The following is a 23,426-nucleotide window of genomic DNA, read 5'->3' on the forward strand; positions in this document are numbered from 1 at the left end:
TGTTTTTTTGACTCTTTCAGTGAGCCCTTGTTTTGCTATAGTCAAAGCAAAAGGGATTCTACAGAGAGAGTGGAAATTAACTTCCTCTCCTTGCTTAAAAGGGCTAAATGACAAGGTTTATTAGTTACAGTGAAGAAATTCAGTATGCTCAGTATACTGGGAACTAATAGTATCAGACTATTGTACTGTACTGTCTGTACTATATTGTATTCTGCTTTGATCTGTGATGTTTTCAGTTTTCTGGCATCTGTCTTGGGCGTTCCTGGATGATTATTCAACTAATCAATTAGTCGATAAAAAGAAAGTTAGTTACTAACTTTTTCAATAATCGATTAGTCATTACTCTCATTTTTTAAGGAAAAATGTCAAACATTTGCCAGTTCCAGCTGTTAATTTGCTGCCTTTCTTTGTCATTTATGACAGTAAAGTAAATCTGAAGATGTCATTTTGAGCTCTGGCAAATTGTGATGAGCATTGTTCACTTTTTTTTTTCAGTTTAAAGACAAAAGATTTATCAGTTAACTGTGAATGTGCCTGTGTGTGTGTGTGTGTGTGTGTGTTTATTTACTTTAAACACTGGTGATTTGAATTATGAGGATGTTTGGATGTAAATAATTGAACGTGGGCTACACCAAGACTGTAACTAACAGTTATTATTTTCATTATCAATTGATATTAATAATAAAAAAAAAAAAACTAAAAAACGAATTGTTCCAGAATTACACTACCTGCCAGTGTCATCTATTCTGTCTGGTATTGGCAGCTGAAATTTCAGTCTTCAAACCTGATTTAACATAGTGTATGTGCTGTTTGAGTGTATTTGAGTGTAAGGCTCAGACTTACCTCTGTTTGGAGGATGCTCAAGTACAGCAGGCCTAAGGAATGCAAGAACACATGATTAATGATGCTGAATGATATATACATATATATATATTTTTTTTTACTGCATTGTTTAATTTTGTTACAGAAACATTTTCCAAATGTGGGTGCTCTAACTCTGGACTGTATGGAATGAGGTAGGAGTATTGCAGTATCCCAGTATTGATGAGAACTGTGATAGGTAAGAAATTGATTATTGATATTATGTTAATAATACACAGAGAGCAAAGATAATAAACTAAAATATTTCAATTGGTGGAAAACAGAAATCCAGTCAATAAATAGATTAGAATGCTATAATTTACTAGACAGAGATTTTCAATTAGCCTAATATTAAACCCAAATCAAACAACCAATAAAAAGACAAACCCTAACAAAATATAGACTCAGTGATTATAAACTTGCAATCAAAACTGATCTCCATAAAAGAGATAGGTTGGAAAAACTTAAAAGAATCTGTGTGCACTGGAACAGGAGAAGTTAAAACAGAAACCGTTTTTTTCATAACTTGTCTCAAATACAAAAAATGAAAAAATGTCCTCCCAAAACTCAACCAGAAAATCCTAGACTTTCTAGAGGACGGTAGCATCAGGGTAGAACTGGCACAAGAATATGTTTATGCTTGTCACAAAGCCAGAAATATTTCAATGTAGGGTTTATAATTCATTTCTTTTTATTTCACTTTTATCATCTACTATTTACTGCATGTTATATTGTGCTATAACATATAATATATGTTATAGTGCAATATAAGTACATATAATTTATAATTGTACTGTCTGTAATGGGGCTTTTTGCTTAGGTAACATGTTTCAAAATGTCATACCAATAAAGCTGATTAAAATTGAAAAAAGCTCTTTAGTGTTCTGTCCGCAACAACGTGTTATTGACTATATCTCAATGACGTGCTGTACTTCATCCTGAATCAATGAAAACATTTAGTTTCAGTTTGAAGCCGCCTCACGTAAGAAAAACATCAGAAAAATCTTACACAAAGCACCCTACACACATACAGTCAGTTCTGACACCGTCTCACCAGATGGCGGTAGTGAGCACCAAGGCCATTCTGAGTTGATAGAAAAAAAACACAAACAACCACAAGAAAACCACAAAACCAAGATGGCGGTGCAAGAGACAGCATCTCAACTGTCCATGGCTCTCAAAGTCCAAGAATATCCCACTTTGAAGGTAAACAAAAAATGAAACGGGCACATATCAGTAGTTCAACGCTTCTGACAAGTCTAAAATATGCGATGTGTTTGATGCAATGTGGAAAATGGGGATTATTACTTGGTTTGATAGCGAGACCAGCGAACTTGACAGGGAGGCTAACGTTAGCTATGGTAGCTTAGCCAGGTAGCAGCGTCCACTAACAACCTGTTTTTGAAAAGCGACAGCAAAGATTAAGCATTTCGATAACTGACTATATGTTGTGGCTAGTTAGCTGGGGGACTACTACCTTTATGAGCTCTTATTGTTGTCGCCAAGTGTGTCGAGGGCCTCGGAGCTGTTAGCTTAAGTTTAAGCGTGTTGTTTTTGACGAATATTGGTCCTTTATGACATGTCAGTTAACGTTATATGCACGGATTAGCTAACGTGGCGTTCATTTAACGTTCGGTAGCTTCATGGCAACATAATTTTTCTGAGTGTGTGCACATTAACGCATTTAACGGTCACGTCAACCAGGGTATTTCATCGTTTGACCGCTTACTTCAATTATTAGATGATGTAAACGATACAAAAAGCATCAGCACTGGCCCAACATGTATCAGCGTGGTCGTTCATCCCTTCAACAACCAGAAATGGCTGACAGCCGTGATTGGCCTGTTAGCTGCCGTCAGTTTGCTGTGGTAAAACCAGTAATAGCCATCTTTGTCGGCGCAGAAGGTGAACAGCCTACGAGATACGTAACGTCGAGCATGTAAATTGTACAGCTGGCTGGAGGATGGATTGGTTGAAATCATTGGGGGAGAAGAGCCCGTAACGCTACGCTGTCAGACAGACAATCAGTCGTGCGAGTTAGCGCAGTGTCATCAGATTGCTGCTGCTGCCTCTCTGCACTTCAAAATGGCCAGCGAGAGAAATCACAGAGGCTGCTGCCGCACACACGCACCGTTCCTCCATTCCACATAACGTTACTGCGACACCACTGCTGCTAAAAGACGAGCTGAAACAAGCCCGGGCTGCCTCCTCTGCTCAGCCGTCTCACAGAGTCAAGAAAGCGTCGTCATATAAAGCACGTTTGTGAGTAGCAATGTATTGACAGCTTTTGTGTGTGGTTAACTAATGGCATGATGTAGCCATGATGAATATAACGTGGCATTTAGTTAGTGTTGTTGGCGATGTTAAGACGTGTCTGGGTTCAGAAAGCATGGCTGTGGTTTGGGGGATATGTCTGTCTGTGCTCGGGTGCTGCAGTAAGGATGATGGGCACCATTTTAAGACAGGAGTGATGGTTATAATTGGCATCAAATGGGAGTCTACAGCTGGAGGAGAGCAGTGTTGATTACATTTGGAGCTATATTGAGAGGAATTATAATGTCATAATGTTGCCTGACACATTCACTGAGGAATACCAACAAAATACAGTGTGTGTTGGATATTATGTCCTTGGGGATGTTTCTGGACATTTGCACAGTCAGATCAGTGTTAGGGTTACCAAAGGCATTATTAAATGAAAATCATAACCCTAATATATATTGTAATGCCTGCATAAATTGGTAGGATTTGTGACCATGACCAAAATCCTATTTTGGGCAATGGTTTGTTAGTTATAAATCTGAAAACAATATAGACCACTTGTAGTCAAATGACATTGCAATGTCTAAGGCTGGGCCACATGGACAAAACCAATTATCACTGTGTCTTTGACTGAATAATATTTTAGGGATGACTATTGGTGATTTCAAAAAATAGCAACACAATTAGAGCTTTGTAAAATAATCATCAGTGTAATATAGATATAATGGCCAAGTGAGTAAAAGGAAATAATAAAACAGCTTAAACAGTCTGCTAATTTCAGATAATTACATTACAGCAATGCAACCTTTAAATTCAGGAGAAGATAACACTATACAATTAAACACAGTATAATATATATTGAGATTTATTCTCTGCATTTAACCCATCAAATGCAATATTGATATATTGCCCAGCCCTTGTAATAGTGCAAATTTACAATAATTAGATTTGACAGCTTTATTAAAATAATAATGTGTCTGTATTCAAGGTAAGTCGAAATTATCATTCAGACTTGCTGAATGACCCTTTTAATTATTATAGAGCTCTGATTAATAGGCTTTTATAAATTAGTATTTTGCACTGTTTGGAGTGGGCTTATAGATGTTTCTTACAATGAGTCCCCTCTCAACAAATTATGAAAGACAACCATTTGGCGTCAGTTTAGCCATTAAAATAGCTGTCTGAAATGTATTCAAGATGGAATTACTTGTCAAGTGTCAACTTAAATTTAGAGAGCATAGTGGCCGATGGCTAATATATAATGCTGATGTCAAAACAAAGAATAGTCATATAGAATTCCATTATTCATTGCACATTATAATCTAATGTACATGGTTATCTTGGTGAATAACATGTTGTTTGAGACTGAATTATTTTTACTTAATAATGACATTGGAAAATACATTGGGTTATGCTCTAGATTTCAGAACATGACTGGTATTTAACAGCAGAGTACAGTATGTCAGAAGCGACATCATTCAACTGTATTATTCTATACATTGTAACATATGTATAGACTTTAGATTGGATTTGCTGTTATTTAGGATGACGGGGTAAGTGTGTTAACATTTAGAAAAGACAATGGTGACTGAGGAAATTTGAGCAAACTTTTGCAGCAGGATACACAAGGTATAGTACAGTGGTTGCATTCATAAAGCTTCCTAGTACAAACAGATGCTCTTTGTGATGAAATTCTAAGAAAATTCTTAGAATTATTTAGTTTTTTTTTTTTAAGAATTTCCCCTTGAAGTTAGAGTAGATCCTGATAAAGATAAGTTATTCAAAGAGCATCTTAGCTCGTAAGGTGAAAAACTGTTAGAAAGGAGAGAAGGACTTTTAAGAGGCTCATGAGTTTCTTACGTAGTGAAGAACATGGCAGAAAAACAAAAGAGGAGGAAGAAATATTTTTCGAACACTAAATGACATCGAAATGCTAATGATTAGATAGTGTAGAGCTGTTTGGTCAATCTCGTCAGAGATGTCTAGATAAAAATAATAATAAACTTTATATATAACTTTTCTTAACAATGTAGAAAAAAAGAAAGAAGAGAAACTCAAGTCCAAAAATCTCATACCTAATACAATAACACTGTAACACTAGAAATGAAACTGATCATAATACTAAGATATTTGGAAAAATGCAACAGTGCAGGGCCAGTGATGACTTGGGTCTGTCGAAACCCTCATCAGCAGAGTGATCACTCATAATTACAGTGCTTTCACCGTCTCATATTGTGATGCAGTTGATTTAATTTCCACTGTATGTCCACACCTCACAGGCTCACAAAAGGGCGTTCATGGAAAAAGAAATGATATTATTGAAATTGCAATATGGTCGAGCAGAAGCTGGAAACATGATTTCAAATTGTTGTTTGTTTTTTTTTTCATTAAAATGAAAATTGTGATGCAGAAATGACCATTTCTGCTAATTACTAATTAATTTCCACTACTTTTTAACCATACTGAGTATCCCTACTTATGAGCAAATTGTGTACCTGGGAATTGATGTGCTTTTTATGGTATATGGTCTATGGTTTACAGTGTAAAACTGTTAAATCTTGTTAAGTATGCACTGGGAATTCATGCATAACTAATGTGGCTTGCTGTAATGACGGCCTTCTACTGTATCTGGTTACTGACGTCTTCATTTCATGACTCCGAATTAATTGTTTTTTTTTAAAAATAATGGGATCTTTGGCCAATTGTGTCACTCAAAATCAAATCCTGAGTAGTTAAATGTGTCGGTCCAAACCCTGATCTTGATTTTAGCCCTGTGAGGAATACAGAATGCTGGAGACTGACAAAAAGCCAATGCCTTTTCCATCTTTTCCCTCTCACACAGTGGCCATACTCATTCCTGAGCAGAATAAGGCCCCTGTTTCTGTCAACAGGACACTAATGAATATTTACTAGCGCGCACAAAACTGTTCTGTGGTACAATTTGAATATCTGAATCATAGGGCCGGATTCTGACAAAATTAGAGCTGGATTCTTACTATAATAATTCCAAAAGAGCAACAATATCTGTTATTCTGTCGTGTTTTGTGGAATGCTTACATAATTTACCTGTCCGGTGTTAGTGATCTGTGAAATTAACTTGGCCCTAACTTAAGAAAAATATCCTCTCAGTGGATCAAAGCTCTCCTCGTTTTTTATGTAATATCTCAGAGAAAGAATCACAATGATCCGTCTGGTTTATAGGTGTCTGCAAAGCCATCTTGTATTTTAGTATGGGGGGAGAGTTTGATCATAGTTAAGCTAGTGGTTTTTAGATCTTTTTGAATACAGATTTTTTTGCTGCAGTACAGGTCTTATAGTTTTAACTTCTCTGTGATAAGGATGTAGTTTATAAATGTTCTTTTGTTGCATTTCTCAAGCTGTATTTTTATTATACTTTATGTGCCACAACCACACAAACTATAGCTATATGCTACCTTTTTGAATCTGTTGTGATAGATTACTGTTCTAAAAAGAAGAAAGCATGAATTAGATGATTAGATTAGATAGATTTTTAGAAAATATCAAGATAAAATTATTATTATTATTTTTAATTTTACTCAACTAATTTCAGCACAGATCAAGTGTTTTTTCACTTGGTAGTTTAAAATCAAAGCATAAAATGCTGTAAAAAAAATCCAAAATCATATGCATGGCAAACAATGAAATAATCAACCATAGGCAAGCCTTATCGATAAGATTTTCAAAAAGTATTAGGAAAATGTTAAACAGAAATTCGTCAGGATTAATTGGATCATGTTGATTCAAGTTGATACAGTACAAATTAGAGATGCAGTAGACATTCTTACCAACCAAATACTGTGTGAAATTAAATTTAGCAATGATTAAATATTCTGTAGACAGTAGCAAGAAAGACACCATTGTTGCTGTCTGGAAAAGTAGGCACCAGTCGTCTGCTTCCTGCTTTAATTTGTTTCCATTGAGGAGTTCTTGGACTCAGGCTGCAGAAAAGTCATGAAATTAGGCTGCTAGAGGATTCATAGAGTACACACTGCTGGTGACAAAGCAACATTAATGGGGAAAGATATAATTTTATATACTGGAAAGGGAATTTCATTTAGTCAATTTAATGAAATAAGGTTTATCAGTATTTATTGTGGACTGTTCATTCCTAGTTTGCATGAGATTGTTTGGTGTGCTCCAGTCTTTCAAGTCGCTACAGAACAGGATATCTTTTTTTTTTTTTTTTTTTTTTTTTTTGAAGTAACCCAAACACTCAACAAACACTTTATGCAACATCCATTACAGCTTCAGCTATCTAAACAACCTTCTACCTTTGGGAAAATATAAACCATAATCAGCCAGAGGTAATTTTTATGTATTTGCAGAGCTGTTTGCTAATGACACTTTATAACATTGTACTGAGCTGCATGCTTGCTCTTTGCCAAGGCTACAGCCGAACGCCTGATACACCTGAGGTAAACGTCCTGTGGCATTGTCATTGCAGGTCCCCTACGAGACTCTGAACAAACGCTTCAGAGCGGCTCAGAAGAACATTGACCGGGAGACAAGTCACGTGACAATGGTGGTTGCAGAACTGGAGAAGACGCTGAGCAGCTTCCCAGTGGTCGACTCTGTGGTGTCACTGCTGGATGGAGTGGTAGAGAAACTGAGCGCCTTGAAGAGGAAGGTGAGGCATACAAATGTACACATACGCACACTTTCACACAACAATGTCCTAACTAACAAATTTCAAGAAGAATTTTTATGTATAGACTTTGATTTGCGGAACTATAAAAATTAAGATAATTGGGTACACACATAAAAAACATCTACTGTAGGTACAAACACACACACTTCCTCGTGACTAGCTCCAGCCCTAAGGCTAAGTTTTGTACAAGGGTTGGAATGAAAACTGCAGGAGGGTTGTCTCATCTTCATACCAAAGCAGCAAAATTCCATGTCATCAGCAGTGTTTTTGGATAACTATCTCACAGTGTACACCAATATAAGGAAAAGCCAAAACACTTAAAGCTCTTCATCACAGTCCTCTATTATTTCTATTATGATTCACAATCAAGAAAATAGGTCATTACCATCATCTTCTTTTAAGAAGTGTTGTTGTATGATAGACACTTTTGACTAATACAGCCAATTACCGTCTGTGCTTAATCACAGTTATTTTGCCAGTAAAGGTGTTGCAATTATCCCATCTTGTCATTTCTGTTTTCATACAGCTGCTCTTATACAAAATAGTGATTATAGACATAACCAGACGCAAGAGAAATTTGGCTCAACATAGCTGGCAAGTACAACTATATCAGCAATGTTTGTGGAAGGTTTATTACAATGATTATGTCTGTGTTTTAAGCTCTATCGATACAACATTTCAAGGCCAGTTCTTTCTAGTGTAACTAGGACTGCAGCATACAATTGTTTTCATTGTTGATTGACCTGAAAATCTGCAAATCCATACATTTAAGGAGCATTTTTTTATATTTTTGCTTGAAACAATTAATTGATTATCAAAATAGCTGGCAATTAATTCTCTTTCAAGTGACTAATCAGTTAATTGAATAATCGTTGCAGCTCTACTGTTAACTACTTTAGATGCCATTTTTCAAAATCTGACCGTGGGTGGATATAAATATGCATTATATTTTCCTATTTTAAATCTACCTTCATTAGTGTGCACGAGGTCAAGTAATCTCCACCTTGCATGGTAACTCATTGAGAAGCTCTGAGCAAGACAAAAACTTCTTTCTCTTCTGTCTTTGTGAAGATATAACATAATGTGAATTGGCCCTGGTACTTGCATGACCAGCACTGTTTCATCTACAAAGAAGATCTCCCTTCAGCTGGAGCCAGCTGTTTAAAGGCATATGACTAACTGTTGACAAAAGCACCTTGTTGTGGTTGTGATTTCTTCATAATGTTATAACAGTGGCCTCGATGGATTGTGTTTATCAGCAGTGGAATGCTGCTTGGCTGGTTCCGCTATCAAGCCTTTCTAAAACAAAAAAACAGAAAACAAGTGAGTAAAACACACTTGTGCCGTTGAGTTATCCTCTGAGCCAACATGCGGTCTGGCAGGTACTTTGGAATATACACTGCACACAGTCTATATAATATACAGTCGCACACTCTAATATTTTGTTGGACCACCTTTAGCTTTGATTACAGCACACATTCGCCATGGCATCCTTTTGATAAGCTCATGTCCCAACATTAATTTTTGTCCAGAGTTGCATTCATTTTTTGCCAAGATCTTGTATTGATGATTGGAGAGACGGACTGCTCCAGTCTTCTCCAGCACATCCCAAAGATTCTTAATGGGGTTAAGGTCAGAACTCTGTGTCAGAACCATCAGGGAAGAAAAAATCCATTGATGGAAAAACCTGGTCATTCAATATATTCAAGTAGTGAGCTGATCTAATTTTTTGGACACATAACATTGCTGAACCTCGACCTGAGCAACTGAAGCAACCCCAGATCATAACAATACCCCCACAGGCTTGTATGGTAGGCACTAGGCATGATGGGTGCATCACTTCATCTGCCTCGCTTGCTTGTTCTCTTGTATTCCTGGTGTGTCTGTCCCTCTGGAACAGGGTTAATCTGGACTGATCAGACCACATGAGCTTTTTCCATTGCTCCAGAGTTCAATCTTTATGCTCTCAAGCAAACTGAAGCCTTTTTTCCAAATAGCTTGGTGATTTTCTTGATGCAGGCCAATAATTTGATCCTTATGAAACAGAGTAACATCTTTTCCACAACCACAGGATATGTCTTCTGACATGGGAAACTATTCACTGCATCAGTTAGCGTTAAATAGCTTGTTACCAGCTGAATCATATTAATCACTGCAGTAGTTATCCAATGGATAGCTCTTACCCATTTGTTTAGTTAAATCCAAGTAGTGACTTTTTTGGCCAGGCAGTGTATAAGCTCTGGATTCTTTGTGTTAAAGGCTAAACCTTATTAGACCACTCTGATTTATAAGGGGTGTAAATATATTGACCCTAATTTGGTCTGCCACGTGGTGAGAAAAGTAGTCCAAAAGTTAAGAATAAAATCTGAAAGCAAGAAGGGGAGAGGTCATGTTTAACAAAAACTGAGCAATGCAAATTTATTTTGAAGTAAATCTAAACTGGCAGTGTGCATGGAACAGTGCACACAAGAATGCAATCATGCTGTCTGAATGCAATCATACTGTCCGGTATAAGACTCTCCCTCACTGTTTGCTTACTGTTATGTCACTTCAGAAAACATTTTCTAAATGTACATGTAGCAATGACAAAACATTTTTACATTTCACATTTGTGGTCTCTGACACCCAACTTTGCTCCATCACACAAGAGTTTATCTCCAGAACAGGAAGCAGCTGTTAAATCTGGCCTGTCCTCAGCAAAGTTCAAGGTTTGCAAATTCTTGTGGTTTGGCTTCAGTCAGACTCAGATTATTTAATTCAGATTCTGACAACTCAAGCTCTTTCTTTTAGGAAATTCAACAATATCAATATTTTTGATACGCTGAGATTACAACTATGGATTAAGGCTGTAACTAATGATTATTTGTATTATTATTAATACATTATTACATAATCAGCAGATGATTTTCATGATTAATCACTAAAATGACACTGTCAAAAGAATAGTGACAAATGCTCATTATAATTTCCCAGTGCCCAAAGTTACGTCTTAAGAGTGTTTCTTTTGTCAACTGGCAATCCAAAATCTAAAGACTCTTCAATTACTGTCATAATGACAAATAAAAGTAGCAAACCCGCACATTTAAGAAGCTGGAACCAGCAAAGAACCAAAAATGTTCATTTTTTTAATTGAAAAATTACTGAAACAATTATAAAAAATAGGTGGTGATTATTTTCTTCAATCAGCTAATTCAGTTTCTCAAACTGAGGTTCGGGGACTAACGGGGGTGCTTGAATGGGTTTTAGGGGGTTCCCAGGAAAAGAAGAAATAGACTACTTTATCTTTTATCACATTTTTTTGGAAATTGAAACAAGTAAATAAATAGAGTCAGCTGTTTTGATTGATTTTGTTTTAAAGTGATCCTAGTTTTGACTATTTATTGACAATGAAGACTTTATTACCGTCTTCCAACCTAAAAATAAAATAAAAGACAAAAGGAATTCCATAACATACTCTCAAATTGGGGGTCCGTGGCTTGATGTGCATCTATTGTGGGGGTCCTTGACATGAAAAAGTTTGGGAACCTCTGGAATAATCAACCAGTCATTTCAGCTTTAGTTTGGATTTTGAAAGCCTGTCAATTTGAATTTTGAATGATGCATATTCAGCCTTTTGTAAATGTCTTGATGGATCTTGTGTGTGCACGTGACCTGCAGGCAGCCGAGTCCATCCAGGCAGAAGATGAGAGTGCCAAGCTGTGTAAGCGTCGCATCGAGCACTTGAAGGAGCACAGCAGCGACCAGCCCGCCTCGGTCAACCTGTGGAAGAAGAAACGCATGGACCGCATGATGGTGGAGCATCTGCTGCGCTGCGGCTACTATAACACAGCTGTTAAACTGGCCAGACAGAGTGGTATAGAGGTAATTATCTGTGTGTCTGAAGGATCTGATTGTCTCAAGGTCAGGTTTTTTTTTTTTTTTTTTTTATGTTTTTCGTTACAAAGGGGATAACAATTTAAAACATAACACTGTTCAGGTCAGTAGTTAGTAAGAACAGGAATATTTGTCACACAAACATTGTACATCAGTCTGAATCAGTTATCATAGTATCACTACAACCACCACCACAGGTGGGCCTTAGCATCTTGTGTACTTTATGTAAAAGCTCTACTTAAAATGATATGATGTCATTCATTCACATATTCACGGAAGGGTTTTCACATTTACATATTTAGGTAGACCAGTCAGGAAGTCTGGAACATGCTCTATTACTTTCCTGTACCAGCCAGAGAATATATTTTCCCTGCACAGAATGTCAGAACATAAAACAATTTCCTATGTTGTACGTCAGTAATGTGTGTATTAGGAAGACCCAGGAACAGCAACACTGTATCCAGTTCAAGCTCAGTTCTGAGCATATTCTGCATTTCATGCAGAACAGATTCCCAATATTGTTGTAATTTGGGGCAGGACCAGAGACAGTGTGTAAGTCTGCCAGTATTTATTTTGCATTTCAGAAACAATGCTGAGATAGTAGACTTAAATTTAGAGAGGCGTTCAGGCGATTAAAATCACTCTGTATAGTATTTTTGTTGTAATGCACTGAGGGGTATTCCCTTAATGCAGATAAATGAAAAACCTGGCTTATTTTGATATGTCTGGTCAATTTAAGTGAGAGATCCATTCCATGACTGTGGCTTAAAAGAATCCCTGCTCAGTAACCATGGTAACTTACACCACTAAATTAGCCTGCTCCATGGCAGGCTAACTGTCAAGCTTAATTAAAGAACTGTTTGTTAACGAACAAACATTAAAGCAATAGTTCACCCAAAAATGAAATTTCACTCAATATCTGCTCACCCCTGTGCTGATGTGAGGATGGGTGAAGATCTCCAGTTCACAAAACACTCCCGGAGCTTCAGCAGAAAACAGCGTTGCAGCCAAATCCAGTACAATTGAAGTTAATGGTGACCAATTTTAAAATGTAAAAAAGAACAAAAAAAAGCACAAAATGTCTCCATACTGCTTGTGTGGTGTAATCCAAGTGGCTGTAAGCCGTGACATTAAAATTTGACCCAAAAAGAGACCATTTACACCATGTTTTTAGCCTAAATATCAACTGTAGCCTCTCAGACTGGATCTACATGCACACGCCTGATGTGGGTACACAGGCTTTCACCAAGCTCCGGGAGTGTTTCACCCATCCTCACATCAGCACAGGGGTGAGTAGATATTGAGTGAAATTTCATTTTTGGGTGAACTATCACTTTAACATTACTTGAACATGCTCACATCACTAATGTCCATGCAGAAACACAAGTTTCCAAGCATGAATTTATGTGTTCACTTGAGTTCCAAAGATAATATTAGTTTAAAAAAAAGTTATGAAAATCATGTCTCAAGTTTTACTATCTTCATAAGCCAGCAACACCCTTTTATTTAAAAGCTTAACATTTATAGTTTCAGGAAAAAAAAGTGTGCCAAAGTTGTTTTTAAAGTTATGTATTCCTTCACTCATTTTGTTCAAGCTTTGAAGACACAAACCATTAAGTAAGCTTGTATGTCTTCTCTAAAATGATTTTAATGGCCTTTTGCCCTTTTGCTACATAGTACAGCTGAAGTTAGACAAGAAAAGAAAGAATGAGAGAAGGACTTGAACATGTCAGTCAGCCTCAGGTTGGTATCAAATCTGTGTTGCTGCTGGGTGGATGCTCTACCAAGTGAGCTATTTAGACAGGGCCACGTGTACCAAGATCACATAATCTTGGCATTTACTTTGTCTCTAGATTTTTTGTTAGTTGTCTCCTTTGTTTTGTTAACTGCAGCAGTATTGGAGCAGCATTTTCATAATTTCCCCTTTATTTTCTTCATATAGTTTGATCAGCGTGTTTGTGTCTCTGCTGAGAAAAAGTTACACTAATTTTAACTTCTTTTTGTGACATCTTAGCCTCTTTTTGACAATCTGCTGTTCTGGGCTGCTTCTGTTCTCCATGCACACTCACAAAGCAAGCTTGTTATAACCTGGCTTGAGTTAGCATTGACTGCACCAAACTAAATTATCTTAGTGGAATGGCTTAAACCTTGAGTGTAAGTTGAAGTTAATTCAAGCCAGGGTTTTTACCTTAAGCACAGACTTATTTATCAGCCTTGATGGAATACCCCCTGGTTCGGTTACAGATGTTAGTTTTTGTATTTTCCAGATATCCTCTCACATGTCTTTTGTAATTTCTACACCCCATTCCTTCAATTTAAGGTACATGTATTGTGTGTGTGTAGTGGCTTGTGTTATCCTGATAACTGAAACATTTAGCTTTTGGGTAGGTTATTCATCAGTTGTGTACAAGTTGGTTCAAGTTGTTTTTTTACTATTGTGCCTAACTTTTGTTTTCATCTTGTTTTTTTCTGATGTCCTTCTTTCCATTTATTATATCCATTCTCCTGTACTTTTAGGATCTGGTGAACATTGAGATGTTCCTCACAGCTAAGGAGGTGGAGGAGTCTCTGGAGAGGCAGGAGACGGCCACTTGCCTGGCCTGGTGCCATGACAATAAGTCCCGCCTGCGCAAAATGAAGGTAGTTAGTTTATTTACAAGAGTCAAATTTTACCTCATGAATCCAGGAGCTTTAAGTTAAGGCTTGACAAATACTTGAAAGTCATGCAAAGAAACCCAAAAAACTATTTCCTGCTTACTGGTTCTGCATGTTGGTTATTGCATCAACAGAAATCAGCAGCGAAACAATGTTTGTGCTTAGAAACAGATCGGTTAAAATTACTCTGCCTGGGTGTTTTGCCCTCCTGGCAGTGGCAACCAATTTAAAGTGTTAATCCTAAAATGATCCTATTAAACCAGAAAGCAAACAGTAGAGCGCAGACCTCTGCCAAGACACGATTATGTCCCTAGTTAGCTGTTTCTTTGAGAGTCAACCTTTTACTGCATGAATGGCCAAATATTCAGTTAGTCCTAATTTGGGGTAAACAATGTTGATTTTCTTTCTCATTTGCAAAATTTCCCTTGGTTTAGCTCCAACTAAGTGCCAAATTCAGGTACATTTTATTTTTTAGCTCTACCAGCCATGCTAGCAGAATATGTGTTTTGTTTTTTGTTCAAAAAAATCCATTGGGATGACAAAATATTTAATGGCAGTTTGGGAATCTGCTGGCACTTGCAACAACACTACAGGAGTTGTATTGAAGAAATCTATTTCCTGTCTGCTCTGAAAATTCATGAAGGGCAAAATAGAAACTATTTTTGCTTCAGGATTTTGCAGCACTTCCGCTGTTTAAACTTACTGGCATCTTTTGTCTGTTTCTTTGGCAGAGCTGTCTCGAGTTCAGTCTGAGAATCCAAGAGTTCATAGAGCTCATCAGGCAAAACAAACGCATGGATGCAGTCAGGTACGGGACATGGCACCACAACACACTGGTGTAGAAATAGAATGTAAAACCTGGTGAGAGCAGAGAATGCAAAATGTTTTTTTTCTTGAATGGAAAAATATTATTACTTAAGGTCATTCTGATTATAATACATGACTGTTTGTACATATGAAAGGAACAAGTTGCTATGGTTTCTGGAGGAATTGTGATTGAGTTATATTTCTGTTTATGATTTAATGTAGTGTGGAATGACAATTTGTTTCTCTGCCTTATTTACTTAATTGTTAATTTAATGAGATGATATTTGTTTATGTAGTTTTAGTGTGTCTATTAGGGGTGTCACGATTCTCCAAATCCTCGATTCGATTTGATTTTCGATTTTAGGGTCACGATTCGATTCGATTCTTGATTTTTTTTCTTTTTCTTATAGCACAGAGGCCTATGCCATTTTTAGACTAGTCTGAACAGTTGAACATAAAAAAATAAGTAGTTTGGACTTTTTTGTCTCCTGAGAATGACTTTGTCATTTTTACATTCTTCTTTCAAGTTTTTTTTTTTCCTTAAGAGAGATATGTTGTTATCGTTATCTGGAGAGAGAGATGCTCTTTGAGTTATCAACATATTAACTATTTTTCATATTTATGGCCAGACAAGACAAGTGTTATTTTTGATTTGTCATTATTGACGTAGTATGCTGTGACGGTGATGTAACTCTCAGTTGCTCTTGAGGTCCAGCCATCTATTGTTAAGGCAACTAATTCTGCATTGCTCAGATCCCCCCAAAACTTTTTCTTTAACGTCTTCATACATGGAGGGCAACACTTTTGTTGTAAGATGCGACCTGCTGGGCATACTGTAGCATGGCTCAAGTACGTTAATTAAATGTCGTCGATCCTCTCTTTGATTTCGATGCTCGAGATCATGACTTAATTTCGATCGATTTCGATAAAAAATCTAAATCGTGACACCCCTAGTGTCTATAGTATGCATGTGTGTGGACCCCAGGAAAAATAGCTAATGGTTATGCCGGTGCTAATGGAGATCCTAATAAAGACACAGAATCATACACAGCTTAAACCCCTAACACTAAGTGCAACTTTTTCCTGATTTTACCTGTTATAAAAGCCACTAAAACAAACATAACACCCACTGATCTGGTTTGTCTCTCTGTCAGACATGCGAGGAAGCATTTCAGCCAAGCAGAAGGTGGACAGTTGGATGAAGTTCGGCAGGTGATGGGCATGCTGGCCTTCCCATCAGACACACATATCTCCCCATACAAGGTAAAAACCCAAGGTCTTTCCTACTGTAAATATATCTGAAATTTTATTTGGTCAGACCCATTTCATACACATACAACCAAGTGATAATGAGGTATACTCATCTGGGTTTCTACTATTTGAACCTGTCAAGTTGATGTGAGGATTCCCATTTAGAAACAGTTAGATTTGTTGTTTTGTCTCTGTGAAACGCGTCTTGGCGTTCGTCAGTCATCGTCTTTGAGCACACATGTTTAGTTTGTGCTGACAGTTAACCTTTACGACAAACTGAATGAGAGAGATGAAGAGTGACATGTTAGCTAAACGTAAACTCTCCTTTTTAAACTGCTTCTCTTAGAAATCAATTCAAAAAATGATGGGCAAATCAGAAGAAAGGTCATTTTAAATGACCCCAAATTATGTACAAACAGACAAAAGAAATTAAAAACAGTTAAGACTGTATTCCAAATTTCGTCGTCTTGGTGCACACTGACCACACAGTTTTACCCAAAGCTCCATGTGAGCATTTGAAATTTTAACTGTACAATTAATTTGGCTTGAACAAGCTGTACACCATTTTCACCATAAAACTGTAAAAACTGTGTAAAACCTGAATACCATCTACGTGTTTTTAATTTGAATAAGCATGTAAAAACTTTCTTTAGAACAATAAATATGCAGCTTCTTGTAATTTTGGGTTCTGCACAAAAAAACTGCTGACAAAATACAAAATTGATTACTCCTCTACTGCCAGAATGTTAATTTATTATTATGCAGTGGTATTATTCTACAAGTATCAATTCATTTTCAGTTTATTAATTTCTTGGTTTCATGAAACCTCCTTCCCTCCATTCTTTCCTTTAACCCCTGAACATATTGCAGCACAGACGTTTTTCTTGCTTTAAGTCCTGCTCATCATGTCATCATGATTGTGCAAACTGGATAAATTATAAACATAACAGATTCTTGTTCATCATTGAAATTATTTCAAGTGTGGAACATTATAGAGAACAAGCAGAGAAGTGCACTAGCCACAGAACAGCCACTAGATGGCATCTATTACCTTCTAATAATGCACACTAATTTCCCTCTTGTGCTTCCTGAAGCTTGTCCTTGGGTAGCTGCTTTCAGTAGCAGTTCTTTTTCATTTCTTTTCTTCATTTTTATTTCCATTTAAAAATCCTCTGAGAGACACAGTTGCACTCCAGTATCACAACAACAATGCGTGATCTCTGCCCACCAAGGAGACGGAGCAGGATAAACTTGTGTGACAGCATTTTTGACAGCTTCATGTGACAGAAGCAGACTCTCTGCTAACATGTTTATAGAGCACATTTAGAGCTAACTTACCGTCACAAGTGTTGTATTGGATTTTAAAATCATAATCAGTTATCAGTCTGTCTTTGAAGATGAATATAGAACATTGCCCTTACTTTCCTTTACATGACGTCATTGTGAACATAACAAGATACATGTAAATTAAATCAGGCTCAGTAATAATGTTATCACAAAGCTTAAAGCTAAATCAAAAGGAATTGACTGTAATTTAATTTAGAATATACATTTACATTACACCTATAGCATGTCTTTGCAGTGAAAACTCTCTTGCCTACAGACTCAGCTGTGTTGTTGAAGCAGAGAGCTGTTAATCAATTTACTCAAAAGAAACAAAGCCTTGCTATTCACACTAATCATGTTTAATTAAATAGGGAATTTATTAGGGCTGGGTATTGGGACTCGTGAAACAACCCAGTACCAACTATTATCAAAATTTCTCCTGTCAAACGACGCTGGCGTCTGATCTTGTACCCAGATCTGGAAAATAAATATATGTATGGTCTTGCTCGGAGCCACTTCAGTTTAATGCAATATGTGTTTAACCCACTACCGCAGTACCTACAAACCATACAGTCTGTGGTGTGGTGAATTCGAGCACACCTTATTTGACTATTCAGTGTTCTGAGATGCCACTAAAACATTCAAAAGAATGGTTCTGCTACACCCCTGTGGTGTCAGATCAAATAAAAGCATATGGAAGGGTTATTTTAGAAATGCCTCCATTCACATGATTGTCAAAAAGGTATCAAATAAAGTACTCTATGGTATTGCTAACACTATAAGGGTACTGGTATTTCTACTGGTATCAATTTTTTTCAAACAAGAACAAAATCAGATAGTACCCTGATGGTTTCCAGAGGAACGGTGAAATAACCTTTTAGAGGAAATAATGTGGTATGTGTGACACTTAGCTCCTGGGATTGGACATCCTGGCTACGGGACATTGATTACTTGTCTGTGTGGTGTGTGCGGTGTGTGATGTCAAATGACGGAAGTATGTAAGAAATGATGCAAGTTTGTGAATGCAGTGCAGTCAAAAATGTGTAGGAATAAAAATGGCATGTAGGAGGAGAGTTGTGTAACACTGGTCTGCACCTAGTTGAATGTGTGTTCTCAGAAATAGAAGTGACTGAGTCCGAAGTCGGTTGTGAAATTGCGGTTAGTGTAAAACTCTCTCTTCTGTCTCTTTTTCTTTCTGTTCCATCAGGATCTTCTGGATCCAGCCCGCTGGAAGATGCTGATCCAGCAGTTCCGATATGACAACTACAGACTGCACCAGCTGGGAAACAACTCTGTCTTCACCATCACCCTACAGGCTGGTCTGTCTGCCATCAAGACACCGTATCCTATCATACTGTATTTCCTAAAATTAGTTGCTTCTGCCCTCTCCACATTTCCAATAATCTGCCCCTTAATTTCATCAGACAAAAGTTCAAATTGATGTAACTGGTGGTCTTTGTTAAAGATGGACTAAGCAATTCTGGAGAAAGTTTCATTCCCTGGTTGTTAAATACAGACACTTTGGGTTGGGTTGATTGTTGAAACTCATTATTCTGTTGAGTGCCATGGTGCAAGCCACTACCCAAAGTGTGTGTATTTAACAATCTGCCAATGGGACTCAACAATCCACTGTTTTTCTGTTACTCCACCTTTTATTTACTTTTTTTTTTTCATTTAAAATGATGAAAACTGAAATAACACTGAAACAAAAACCCAGACTGAAAGGTCTGTATCTCATTGTAATGTGTATGTGGTACAGTTAAAGTCTGTCAAATGGGGTGTTGATCACGCATACCTTTCTCCCCTCTTTAATGTCCTGGATAAGGAAAGTGGAAATGCTACCTTATAAGCTTTAAGGATGTTGATTATACTCTCCACATATGCATTCTGATGTGAGACCCATGATAATACCAAGGAATATGTTGACAGTTCTGGTGGGATGCTGGTTTACAAGCGGCAAACCAGCTAGTTAGTTTAGTAACAGCTGAAGAGCTGTCTCGCACATGCATGATAGACGGTGAATTAGCAGTGTTATGAGTCAGTGTTTAATTTGGCATGTATCTGGTTTACAAACTAAAACACATTTTAGTGAGAAATCTTTTTTTTTTTTGGTCACAGTTCGCTTCTCATTCCCACAGTCTTCTACCACTAAACAGTGCAGCCAACAAACAGGCAGTAAATGAGTTGAGACAACAAAATCTAAAATGTAATGTTTGTACAGAAATACAGTTTATTTTTCTGGATTATATTGATGCTGAATTGGCAAGAGGAATGTGATTCCCTTTATCTTGTGTTTCTAGGGTACATGTTTTTACAGACACATAAGCGATTCTTAATATGTCACATTTCCTAAAGGGAGTTCAATGTAATACTTGCCTTGGAGACTGTACTGAATATTTTTTTTTAACATTTTGTCACCACTACACAAACACAAGGCAATACTTCATGGGTCTGCAACTAATGACTCTGTTCATTTTCCATTAATATCTTGATTATTTCTTGATTAATTAATTACTTGTTTGGTCTACAGAATGTCAGAAAATGATGGAAAATGTTGATCCTTGTTTCCCAAAGCAGAAGATCACATCCTCAAATATCTTGTCTCACCCACAACCCAAAGATATTCAGTTTAAAATATCCGAAAGTAGTATAGAAGCCAGAAAATATTCACATTGAAGAAGCTGAAATCAAAGAAGTTTGAATTATTTCCTTTAAAAAATTACTCAAACCAATTAATTGATTTTCAAAATAGTTGGAAATTGATTTAATACTCATTTAATAAACGACTAATAGTTGCGGCTCTACTGCAAACCTATGATAAGGTTGTTGTAATTAGTTATTGGTTTGATCAATGGTTTACTGTCTAACAGTGTGTGCTTGTATTGATTACTGACGGCGGCTAATCAGGCTAATTATCATTTAACTGTGCTTGTACTGTTTAGTCTTCATACAGTGTAATTATCATTTGTTATTATATCACCATTGGTTTTGGCCTTGGTGCTCTACACTTGTGCTGTGATGCCCCAGTAAATTTGTACTTATCAAAGATCAGAGTGACCTTGTCATAAAAATAACTTGATTCCAGGCCTGTCTACATTTTGGTCCTTAACCTCCTTTTGTTCCAGTCAGTGCTACAAGGAGGATGGTACCTCTAAGAACCCAGACTGTCCAGTGTGCAGTAAATCTCTCAACAAGTTGGCCCAGCCGCTACCCATGGCCCACTGCGCCAACTCCAGATTAGTGTGTAAGATCTCTGGGGAGGTCATGAATGAAAACAACCCTCCCATGATGCTTCCTAATGGATATGTCTACGGATACAATGTGAGTACACACCAAAGATAAACTACAGCCGAGTTAATAGGGACTATAAAGCTATTTCTGCCTGCGGTAAAGCAATTTAAAATGCAGCATGGGAGCAAGAAAAAGTCACTAAACTGCAATGTTTGTTTTTCTGTCTTATTATCTCTTCCAGTCTCTCCTGTCCATCCGCCAAGATGACAAAGTGGTGTGTCCCAGAACCAAAGAAGTCTTCAACTTCTCTCAGGCTGAGAAGGTCTACATCATGTGATCACTCAGATTAAACCGTCTGAGTATCAACATGATCGATTGCGGCCCCGTCATTCATCACCTGTGACCTGGCCGACTCAGAGAGCCACCTGTGGAGCTGTGATCCAGTGCCCTTCTTGTCCCCCACCCCACAGACATACCCAACATTTCCCACAACCCACCCACCACCACCCCTCTCCCAAAACATGATCAGTTCAAGATTGCCAGTAGTCCCACTCTCCCCCATCACATTTTACCACACAGAAACTGGACTCATCTCCTTTCAGACTCTGTTTTAGATGTGGCTAGATAACAAGAAGTTGTTTGATCTGATCCATTCAAGCACATGGACTATCAGCATTATTTTACAGGCCCTCACCCTGAAGGTTAGAGACTACAGAAAAAGACTGAGGGGGTGAAAAACTGCTAGGTAGTTATTTGATTTTACTACAACAAATAAAATCTTGTTGAGGTTACTTTGACTTTTTTGTTTCAAAGTGGTGTTCCTTTGTTACTAAATAACATATGGCAGGACTGTGTTAACTCCATTAACTAGATTAACACATGAGATTTTAGCCTTTTTTTTTTTTTTTTTTTTCATCAATCCAACAAACATGGCTGGATTCCTGGCCATGTGGTAGCATCTCATTCTGTGATGCATGCTGTTGCCCCCTTTGTCTTCTGGCCATGTTTTTTGGTGGATTGTTGGGGGGTGATATATGTTAAATACCTCCTTTAAACGGCCTCCTTTATTGCATTTCATCCCCCCCTTGGCTGTAAAACCGGTGCCTGATTTGGGCCACAGTTGGCCCCTTTCAAATGTAAATACAAAACATTCAGGGGGATTTGGGGGGCAAGTAACGACACCGAAGATTAACCTTCTACGAAGATTGCTGTGTGAACTGAACAAGTCTTTTCTTGGGTGTTTTTAAACCTGATATAGCCCACAGTATCCTCAAGCTAACTAGTTGTTCAGTACAACTTCTCATTTCTGAGAAAGAAGTTAGTTTCACAAGCTTGGTAATATGAATTATGGTGTATTTACTACCATAATTACATTTACGCAATATTCAAACAAGACGACCATCTCTGATGTTTTCTTTTTTTAATTATTATTAAACAAAATGTCTTCCTTTTTGTGTGTGAGGTTTGCCATTTTCGGTTCTCTTCTACCATTTTTTTTTTCTTTGGCTAATAGAGAGGACATTTCAGTGAAATTAGGATATTTATTCCATTTAAAAATGGATGATTTTAGTTAACATTGCCCAAATAGTTTTAAAGGGGCAGTTCATCCCCAAATCAAAAATACACATTTTTCTACTGGTCTGTAGTGCTATTTATCCATCTAGATTGTTTTGGTGTGAGTTGCCATGTTTTGGAGATGTTGACTGTAGAGATGTATGGTGTGGCACTAAATGGCACTTGTGCTCAAAGCGCCATAAAAAAAAAAAAACCATAAAAATTCAACACCAATGGCTCTTCCCAGAAGTCATGACCTGGTTACTTGAGATAATTCACAGACCAGTGTCTCTTTCCATTTCTGGAAGGACACTGGTGGATTTTTAAAATATATATATTTTTTGGTGGTTTGAGCACCACAAGCTGACTGTCATCTAGTCCCATTATAGTGAAGAAAAGGCAGACATTGCTACAGCCAATATCTCAAAAAGTCTGCAGCACAGAGACAATCTAGATGGATAAAAAGAACAACAGGCCAGAGGAAAATTTAATACTTTTGATTTTAATGTGAGCTGTTCCTTGAATTTCCTAACTATTTTTCCAATAGTGAACACTTGATATTATTGTCAGTCTTGTATTTTGCATATGTTAGAGCTGCTTGCAGCACCAACACCATAGGGTTTACATAGCATTAAAGTACACCAACAGTTTCAGAATTGTGTAGGTCCATGCACATGCATGCCTTTATTTGAAACATACATTAAGAGGCAGGATCAAAACTTTGAATAGGCTGTTGGTTGTAACAGTCCTGCTTTTTCTTGCAAACTCAAAAGTAAAACCTTTTGAAAACGTGATTCATGCTCATCCTCTGCAACTTAGTTTAGATGGATGGGCTGGGACTGTGGTCAGAATAAGATATACAAATCTAGAAAGTTGACCTTGTGATGGCTAACGCACAAATGGCCCTTAAATTGTGAGAATTCAACCCCAAAAACTCCTT

The 23,426-nt window shown here is 37.2% G+C and overlaps 1 protein-coding gene across 1 annotated transcript; it reads left to right on the forward strand.

Moving 5' to 3' along the window:
- The first annotated feature begins 1,944 nt into the window (after positions 1-1,944).
- maea (macrophage erythroblast attacher, E3 ubiquitin ligase) lies at positions 1,945-21,845 on the forward strand. The gene is made up of 9 exons (XM_084719668.1): positions 1,945-2,067; positions 7,586-7,768; positions 11,447-11,650; positions 14,180-14,302; positions 15,049-15,125; positions 16,279-16,387; positions 18,909-19,042; positions 20,827-21,022; positions 21,174-21,845. Exons 1-9 carry the CDS (start codon positions 1,999-2,001, stop codon positions 21,267-21,269), a joined length of 1,191 nt encoding a protein of 396 aa, XP_084575794.1. The 5' UTR covers positions 1,945-1,998; the 3' UTR covers positions 21,270-21,845.
- The last annotated feature ends 1,581 nt before the right edge of the window (positions 21,846-23,426 follow it).

Source organism: Lutjanus erythropterus, chromosome 5, assembly GCF_056507025.1.
Source record: "Lutjanus erythropterus isolate fLutEry1 chromosome 5, fLutEry1.hap2, whole genome shotgun sequence".
Lineage (NCBI taxonomy): Eukaryota > Metazoa > Chordata > Actinopteri > Lutjaniformes > Lutjanidae > Lutjanus > Lutjanus erythropterus.